This window comes from Onychomys torridus, chromosome 14, assembly GCF_903995425.1.
Source record: "Onychomys torridus chromosome 14, mOncTor1.1, whole genome shotgun sequence".
In the NCBI taxonomy this organism is placed as follows: domain Eukaryota; kingdom Metazoa; phylum Chordata; class Mammalia; order Rodentia; family Cricetidae; genus Onychomys; species Onychomys torridus.
In genome coordinates, this window is record NC_050456.1 from 40735390 (window position 1) to 40745263 (window position 9874).

The following is a 9874-nucleotide window of genomic DNA, read 5'->3' on the forward strand; positions in this document are numbered from 1 at the left end:
ATCACTGCTTTCGAGGGTTATTCCGTATGTTGACCAAGGGTCAACATACTTACATAACAACTTCACTTATATAACAACTTCCCCAGCAACTTGTTGGTAGCTCCCCTTAGAGATTCAGGCTATTACCCCCACCCCCAGCGCATCATTTTCTCTAGGTCACTAGTTAAATTGTTTGTGGTAACAAAATGTCTCAAACTTGTGTCTCAAATACACATCACTATGGCCAGGGAATCCTGTACAAGAGCAGGCTCTGCTGCCGAGTGGCCGGTCTGGAGGATGCGGGGAGATTCTGAGTTTTCTATCAGATCTTCCCTTGCTATTTCTGATGCTGCTATAAAGCCATTTAAACTTTCTCTGTTACACAGACAGCCTGCAGCAAGGACCTTACAAACTAATGTGATGTGTGTTTTTCCTACGAACATATTTTTTTCTGTTTATGTAAATACAACCCAACCCAGAAAATAAAGACAACTAAAGAAAGTAAATCAGGAACAGTTTTCTAGCTCTCCCTTTGATACAGATTCTGTTAAGTCTTTTTCCCCCCTGTGTACATGTGTTATTGTTTTTTCCTTCTCAAGTAATGTAACACTAAGTATATTGCTTTATTATATAACCCACAGTACCAGTTAAGATACAGTTGGAGCACAGAACTCTCAAAGAAAATTCAGCAACAAAAGTTTCTTTAAAAGTGCTACTAACACAAGCAAAGTTTAAAGTAACAAAAAAGTGGTAGCCCCAGCCGGGTGAGGCAGCCCTCACTAGAAAGCCCTGCTCTATGGGATGGCAAAGAGACACAGGAAATGCTGGGCTGCTGGAATTTTCTGGAAATCTCTCTAGAGTGCTAGAGGACTTGTCCACACTGATGGGACGTAACTATTCAAGGAAAGTCTCCACAGGGAAGCTCTCCACAGGGTTAATGTCTCTCTTTAGCACTGCCGTGAGGCCATCCAAAGGGTTCTGGTAATGGGGATGGGTTGGGCATTGAAAGCAGTGGGTTCTTGTAGAATTGAAGCTTGCCAATGTCATGTGCAGTGGAGGGAATCTGCCAAGCTGAACACTGGAACCTAAACAAAACCTCTCTTCTTTTGCTATCATACTTCCCAGCGTCTTTTACTGCCAAAGCTGAACATCAGTCAGTTAGCAAGGGGTGGGTGAATGTGGGCTAGTTTTATGTCAACTTGCTGTAAGCTGGAGTTATCTGAAAGAAGAGAAACTCAATTGAGAAAATGCCTTCATAATATCCAAATGTAGGGTGTTTTCTTACTAGGATTGGGGAGGGCCCAACCCATTGTGGGTGGTGCCATCCCTGGGCTGGTGGTTTGGGGTTCTAAAGAAAGCAGGCTGGGGCCTGGAGAGATGGCTCAGAGGTTAAGAGCACTGGCTGTTCTTCCAGAGGTCCTGAGTTCAATTCCCAGCACCCACATGGTGGCTCACAACCATCTGTAATGAGATCTGGCTCCCTCATCTGGCCTGCAGGGATATTTGCAAACAGAAAACCATATACATAATAAATAAATAAATTTTAAAAAGAAAGTAAAAGAAAGAGAAAGAAAGAAAGAAAGAAAGAAAGAAAGAAAGAAAGAAAGAAAGAAAGAAAGAAAGCAGACTGAGTAAGCCATGATGAGCAAGCCAGTAAGCAGCACCCCTCCATGGTCTCTGCATCAGCTCCTAGGGCCTCCAGGTTCCTGTCTGGCTTGAGTTCCTGTCCCCACTGCTTTTAATGATAAAATGACCTATATGGTTCAGCTCCCTTATTGTCAAGAAGACATCAAAATGCAGATTTAGAACTGAACGTCAGTAAGTGGATAATTGGTACATCTGTCTTTAAAATAGATGTTTTATGCCAGGGGAGATATCACTTGCCTATAACCCCAGCACTGGGGATGTAGAACAGCCAGCCTGGGGTTCATGGAACCCTGATTTAAAACCAACAAATGCAACCAAAGCTAAAAGATAAAAATACAAACAAACAAAACTTTATTTTCTTATTTGAATTGTTCTTTCAAGGTGGCTCCTTGGGAAGCAGATTCTAAGGTTTGTGTGTAGAAGATGTGTAATGCTTTCAGGAGTAGCTCTGGTGGGCTGGAGATGGAGAGACAGCAGAGAGGAAGTCAAACGGTGTGACAGAAGAGGACCATACCGGGTGATCATTGGACAAACTCTGACCCAGGGAGGGGCTGTCACGTGGTGGAGCCTGCTGTCCCTGCTCAAGGTGACTATTAGAGAGGAACTCAGTCACGAGTCTTGGCTGACACTTCTTGCAGCTGGAAAAATAAAGTTGGATCCTGGCCTGACCCCAAAAATTTAACTAAAAATGATTCCAAGAGCTGAATGTAGGCGCTAAAGGTTTAAATTTCTCAGGGGCTGGAAGTGTGGCTTGGCAACGGAATGCTCCTCCCGTGTGTGTGTGTGTGTGTGTGTGTGTGTGTGTGTGTGTGTGTGTGTGTGTGTTGGGGGGCATGGGTTTGATCTCCAGTACCATAAAGTCCAAATTAAACATCTAAGAGATACTCTCAGAGGAAAGGATGGGTTATGGTCAGTTTTTTTTAATTCATATATTTCTTTTTATTTATGTGTATAGGTGTGAGCCTGTAGGAGTTTATGTGAACCTTGTGAGTGCCTGCTGCCCATGGAGGCCAGAAGAGGGCATCAGATGCCCTGGGACTGAAGTTGTGGATGGTTGTGAGCTGCCATGCAGGAACTAGGAACTGAACCCAGGTCCTCCGCAAGAGCAGCAAGTGATCTTAACTACTGAGCCATCTCTCCAGGCTCAGTTAAAATCTTTATGTCATTGGATTTGGGAATGATTTCTTTGATACAACACTTAAAGCATAGCCAACAAAAGAAAAAAATAGATAAGTTAGACCATCAAACTAAAAGGTTACGTCAAAGGTCGCCATCCACAGAGGGTCGAGGCGAGCTCTGGAGTAGGTATTTGCAAGTGATATATCTAGGAAGAAGTTAACATTATCAGTAATAAAAAACTCCACAACCCAACAATGACAACAACAACAATTAATTGCTATAAAGACAAAGGGTCTGGGTAGATAGTCCTCTCCAGAAAATACAGCAATAACCAACAAACACAGGAAAAGGCACTCAAAGACACGAATCATTGGAAAAGTTCAAATTAAAACCACAGTGAGATTCTAATTAATGCTGATAAAATAGGTCTCATTAAAACAAATGGAAGCATAAAATAACAAGTGTTAGCAAGGATGTGGAGGAATGAAGCCTTGTGCATTGCTGGTGGCTACACATGATGGCTGGCTTGTAATAACTGCATGTAGAGTTATCATACAATCCAGCGATTCCATTTCTTGATATAGAGCCAAAAGAACCAAAAGCGGAGTCATCTGTGCTTTTGGACATGGTTCATAAATGCCATTACTCATAGCAGCCAAAAGTTAGAAGAAGCACACAAAACATAAGAAAAGTGTGGTGTGTGTGTGTGTGTGTGTGTGTGTGTATAATGAAATGTTATTCAACCTAAAAAGGAAGGAATCCTGACACAGACTCCCATATGATTAAATCTTGAAGACATTCATTAAGTGAAATAAGCCAATCATAACAAGACTGCTTATATGAAGAACCTAGAGTTGCCAATGTCATATAAACAAAGAGTAGAATGTGGGTGAGGATATCCATGGTACCTAACTTATGTGTGTAGCTATTCATCAGAAATGGATTGATCTGTCTCTTAGTCAATTTAGCAGCAAAATTATGCAAATTAAATTTCTATAGGGTATAGTATTCCACTTAAAATAAAATGGGGAGTTGCTACAGATCACAATGTTCACGTTAGGGAATCTCTCTATTGATGCTTATATTGACTTGACTCTCTTTTCCCGTGGGAGACCCTGAAGCCCTGCAACTCATGACCTCAATAGTACCTTCCAGCTCCCTGTTGATGCTGTCGGGCACAGTCTCCAGCAGAAAGTAGAGTCTGCTCAGCTCCATGCTTTCAATTTCCAGAAGCTCAATTGTCTTTTTTCTCATTTCCACCTGGAAAAAAAATATATATGTATATATATATAATTACATTGTTAAATGGGTAATGCATCAAAACAATGCTTCTTTCCTAAGAAAGGGTCTCTCTGTTTGGGGGGTTTGAAACATCATTTGTTTGTTTGTTTTTCGAGACAAGGTTTCTCTGTGTAGCTTTGTCCCTCACTCTGTAGCCTGGGCTGGCCTCGATCTCACAGAGATCCGCCTGTCTCTGCCTCTCGAGTGCTGGGATTAAAGGTGTGTGCCACCACCACCAGGCACTGAAACCGTCATTTCTACCAGACATTGCTTGCTGCTGTTTTTACATGGTAGAGATGTCCAGGAAAGATGATGACCTACAATCAGACTTTAATCTGTCACTGATGATTTATTTCTTAATTCCTGTTGGTTTTTTCACTCAGAACTTTCCCCCTTCTGTGTACCTATTTCCTATATCCAATTAGTTTCAATTCATCTAAATGGAAAGATTCCACCAAGAAGGTCACTCACTAAAAAAATTAAATTTCCCTATAAATACTCATGCAGGAATAAAGAGAACAAGGCTTTCTCCCACAATGAATATATATGTATATATGCATGTATATATGTATACCATTTCTATATATGGTACCAGCACAGGTCAAAAGGGAGCACTAGGCTCCCTGGAACCAGAGCTGTGTACCACAATATGGGTGCTGGGAACCAAACCTGGGTCTTCTGAAGAGCAGCAAGTAATTTTAACTGCTGAACCATCTCTGTTGTAGAATATTATTTTAAGGTGTGTTATTTTTGTTGATGTTGCATTTGTTTAACTCTGTGAAGTTGTGTTGCTGTGCCTGTCTAAAACACCTGATGATCTAATGAAGATCTGAACAGCCAATAGCAAGGCAGGAGAAAGGATAGGCGGGGCTGGCAGGCAGAGAAGGAGAAAGCTGGGAAGAAGAAAGGAGAGAATTAGCCAGAGAAGGAGGAGGACTCCATTGGCCAGCCTTCCAGCTACACAGCAAGCCGCAGAGTAAGCGTGAGATTTATAGAAGAGAATGGGAAAAGCCCAGAGGCAAAAGGTAGACGGGATAAGTTAAGAAAAGCTGGCTAGAAATGAGCCAAGCTGAGGCCAGACAATTTATAATTAAGAATAAGCCTCTTTGGGTGATTTATTTGGGAGGTGGGTGGCGGGCCCCCCAAAAAGAGTAAAGAAAACAACCAACAACAACACATCTTTTCTTATATCTATAAATCTAAACAGTATTGTGAGTGATGACTCATTTGTTTTTTAGGTACAAATGCATTTAAAGGAAGAGAAACATTCAAAAACCATCTTTTAAGTAAATAAAGATATAGCTAATTTGGAACCAGAGAAACTTCTATTGCATTTACCAATTGAAAATCAGATTGCATAATTGTATACACTCTCATGTGCAGTAGAGGGGTCTGCCAAGCTGAACACTGGGTCCTAGAAAGAATCTTCCTTCTCTACCATACTTCCCAGTATCCTTCACTGCTAAAGCTCAATCTCATGTCAACTGTGGAGGAGAGGGGTATGGTGGGTGGCGGTGTTCTGGCTAGTTTTATGTCAACTAGACACAAACGAGTTATCTGAAAGGAGGGAATCTCAGTTGAGAAAATGCCTCCAAGGAGATCAAGCTGCAGGACGTTTTCTGCAAAAAATAAAATTCAATGCAGGTATCACCTGTACTCTGAAAGCCAAAGAGTTAATCGTGAATATTTGAAGGTAGTAGAATTGATGGTGGTTCTATTTTTTTTTTTTTACTTTTGCTTGTTTATTTATTTTGTAAAATGGCTGGGGTAAATGTGTATTACTTTTATAATAAGTATTGGTCAGTTTTTTAAGTGGCGGGATTTATGTCTGCTACTTGAGAGATTTCATGGCTCTGGTAGTAAGCAGATGAAGACTAGATTCTTTAATTAGCTGCAATGAAAATCTTGACATATATATATATATATATATAAAGAAAAATGTAACTGAAAGGAAGAAGCAACCAGGAGGGTTGTCAGTGATGCTGGGCAGCAAAGCTGTTACAGATCCACTTGAAGGACAATGAAGTGTGGCTCTGTGTTGTGATTACATGTTTATATAAAATATAATTTTTTTTGGAGTTAAGGATCGAACCCAGGGCCTTGTGTTTGCTTGGCAAGCGCTCTACCACTGAGCTAAATCCCCAACCCCTTAAAATATAAATTTTTATTATAATAATAAGCTGCCCATCTGTGGACTTGAGGTCACTTACTTCACACCCTTTCTACCTTCTTGGACATTTGTGAAATAATCCATTTATATTCACTACTTTTAAAATCAAATAAAGACTCTACTATTTCAGCTGAGAAAGCATTTTAAGCATCATCTAAAGATGATGAATAGATGTGTCTGTGATACTTCCAGAAGGAAATTTTAGAATGTTTCTTTATTTGGCTTCTCTAGGGGCAGGCCTACATAAAGATAGACTTTCTGACATTTTCACGACACAGTTGTCTGCTTCAGTGAAGCAGATGTTAAGAAATCATTTACCAGTTGTGAAGGCAATTGCTACAGGTAGCTGATTCCCACCACCCTGCCTAGTGATGACAGTAGCCATGCTCATGATCCCCACCTCCACCCTGCCTAGTGATGGAGGTAATCACAGAAGTGATCCCTCCATCCCACCTCCCCACCTAGTGATGGTGGTTACTATACACGTGATTCCCCCACCCCAACCTGCCTAGTGATGGTAGCAGCCATACAAGTGATTCCCACACCCCCTCCATCCCCTACCCTCTACCCCTGCCTAGTGGTGATGGTGGTTGGTAGTAGGTTGTTAGGCTGATTGATATTTTTGGCTGGTTGCTTGTAACCTTGCTTACATATAATGTCCAAGCTTTTGCCCACATAGTTGAGCTCTCTCAGCACTCATGAGGCTTTTCCTAATTGGGCTTGTCCTCATCTTTGACACAGGCCTCATAACTCAGTTTTCTGCATAAAAAATTGAGCAGGAGTCTACACTGACATTGGTTGGCAAATTGAAGAAAAAATATTTTAACTCCGGGTCAATAATTTCTCTGTTCACATATTTAGGCAACTTGAGCAGAGTTGCTCCTCAGTTAAGGGTTAATGCAGGTGTAAGGGAAAGTCTGAAAAAGATTTTAAAGATAATACAGTACCAGTTTTTTAACAGCGACAATAATGTCCTTAAGGAAGGTTTTAATTTCTTCATTGCAAGTGAAATAGTCACCTTGCAGAGATTTTTCTGGAAAAGAAAACATTAGAATATTAAGACCCCCTAATGGATTTGTTTCAATCCTACTTGGTTCAGCCTGATCTGGTTCAAATGCTGAACCTTACACTATTTTGAATGTCTATTGAACGTTATGAATTTCCTTTGAATAGGTTTCCTATTGCATAGTATCCTAACTTAGATATATGTTTTATTATCCCTAAAGAAAATCTCTCACTAAATTCATCTTATGACAGGAAGAAAAGATTTCAAATAGATGAAATAGCAATAAGCATTTACAAATGAGAAAAAGCTGAGATGTCTGTAATGTGGGTTTAAAAGGTTTCATAGCTTACCACCCCCCCTACACACACAGTGAATATAAAATCATGTGTACGTACCAGAAACACACACCAAATCACTTTAGTTCACCCTAAAGGCACTTGGGCAAGTGCGCTGAACACTTAGCCCCTCCCTGTCTCCCATCTCCCCAACCAACGAGGAACAGAAGGCTAGACCCCGGCCAGGGATGCTGTAGTTTCAGCCTGCCCAGGCTCCTGCCAAGAGGGGAGCAGACCACCATCTCCAAGTAGGATGTGACTCCCGGAGTCTGTAGAACTTCTCACCCACAACTATGAGCTGCTCTAACGCCGTGGTCGCTACGGAGGAGCCCAGGGTGGTGGGGAAGGTGCACAGCTCCAGGGAGAGGCTGGTGGAGACCGAGGCTGGCCGCACCATCTTCTCGCTGATAAACCCCTTATCGGGGGTCCAGGAGCGCAAAGACATCTTGCTGCTGGGGCCAGCGCTGGCGAAGACAGAGGACCACAGTTGCCAGGGGCAACAATGACGCTAACATCTCCAGGCGCCCCCTTGTGGCCCCCACCTGTAGTGGGATCCTTCTCTGGTTCTCTTTACCACCAAAGCCCTTATAAGAGGTCCTGGTTAGATGGTTCTTCAGCTACTCCTTCGTGTTCCGTTTCCAATATCTTTCTTACACAAGGCTTTGGGGAATCACAGGACCACGTTGGAACTTCTCAGGCCTCTTCATACAGTAGCTCCCTTAACCTACACGGTGACTTCATGTGGTAGACTTACTATATTCATTTTATTCCAAGGCAGAAACTGAGGCATGGGCGAAAGAGTGAATTTCCGAGGCCATACGAAGACAACTCTGGATCTAAAGAGGAGTCCACCGAATCGTTATACTTGGTTTTATCCTTTCAGGACTGTTTCTGAACACATTTTGCCTTGAACCGTGGTTCTTTTATCCTTATGTGAGCTATCTGATGACAGGGGCATATGACTACTGAACAGGCTCAGTGTTGAATGTAACGGTCAATTCTGCCTATCTAGAGACAAGCAAAGCGATTTCAGTTCCGTTCCTAAGGTTTCTTTGCAGGTCTTGAAACTGACGTCTTACTGACTGTAATATCATTAGCTGCCAATTATGTGGTGCGTACTATGTTTCAGACCCTGTCCTGAATACTTTCCCTCCAGTGACCCATATAACCACTGTAATCCTTTGAGACGGTTATCTGGGCCCACTTTCCAGGGGAGGGCCCTGAGCCTGCCATCTGCCATCATGCTACAGTGTCTGGTAGAGGCCTCAGTATATCAACAGCTGAACCAGTTCCAGGATCTAGACTTTCTCCATCCAGGAGAGCCTTATCCTGGCTGTGGGCACTGTCTTGGGTCCTTTCTTCTGGCTAGAGTTATTCTAATTATATTCAGATCTGTCCTTGCATCTCTGTGATCTCCTCTTTGATGGAACAAGAAGGCTTGGAGGCCTGTTTCCCAAACTCTCTTGTGATCTTGGATTTCTGGGTAAGTTCAACCAATAGGAGACATTAGGAAGAGATTAGAAGGTGGGGAAGCCACTCTTTCTGTTTAGAGGTGGAGTCATTTCCAGCAGCAATGGACCTTAGGTCTGCAAGTTTAGAACCTGAGAGCTTGCAGGAGATGGTTCCAGAATTCTAGCAGTTTCCAGTAGCTCAGCAGAAAATATGGGCATGTGAATACCATCCAGGGTCATGGTGGTGGGCATGTGGGTACCATCCAGGGTCATGGTGGTAGGCATGTGGGTACCATCCAGGGTCATGGTGATGAGCATGTGAGTACCATCCAGGGTCATGGTGGTGGGCATGTGTGTACCATCCAGGGTCATGGTGGTGGGCATGTGAGTACCATCCAGGGTCATGGTGGTGGGCATGTGTGTACCATCCAGGGTCATGGTGGTGGGCATGTGGGTACCATCCAGGGTCATGGTGGTGGGCATGTGGGTACCATCCAGGGTCATGGTGGTAGGCATGTGGGTACCATCCAGGGTCATGGTGGTAGGCATGTGGGTACCATCCAGGGTCATGGTGATGGACATGTGAGTACCATCCAGGGTCATGGTGGTGGACATGTGAGTACCATCCAGGGTCATGGTGGTAGGCATGTGGGTACCATCCAGGGTCATGGTAATGGGTGTGTGAGTACCATCCAGGGTCATGGTGGTAGGCATGTGAGTACCATCCAGGGTCATGGTGATGGACATGTGAGTACCATCCAGGGTCATGGTGGTGGGCATGTGAGTACCATCCAGGGTCATGGTGGTGGGCATGTGGGTACCATCCAGGGTCATGGTGGTGGACATGTGAGTACCATCCAGGGTCATGGTGATGGGTGTGTGAGTA

General features: G+C 43.1%; 1 protein-coding gene across 1 annotated transcript in view; it reads right to left on the minus strand.

Moving 5' to 3' along the window:
- The window catches only part of Ccdc175 (coiled-coil domain containing 175), a 63838-nt gene extending 55856 nt beyond the window's left edge, over positions 1-7982 (minus strand). The window contains exons 1-3 of the mRNA XM_036205630.1: positions 7823-7982; positions 7144-7229; positions 3894-4005 (exon numbers count right to left, since the gene is read on the minus strand). Coding sequence (XP_036061523.1) covers positions 3894-4005; positions 7144-7229; positions 7823-7982 — 358 coding nt within the window. The remainder of the gene's footprint in view (positions 1-3893; positions 4006-7143; positions 7230-7822) is intronic.
- Between the last annotated feature and the right edge of the window lie 1892 nt (positions 7983-9874).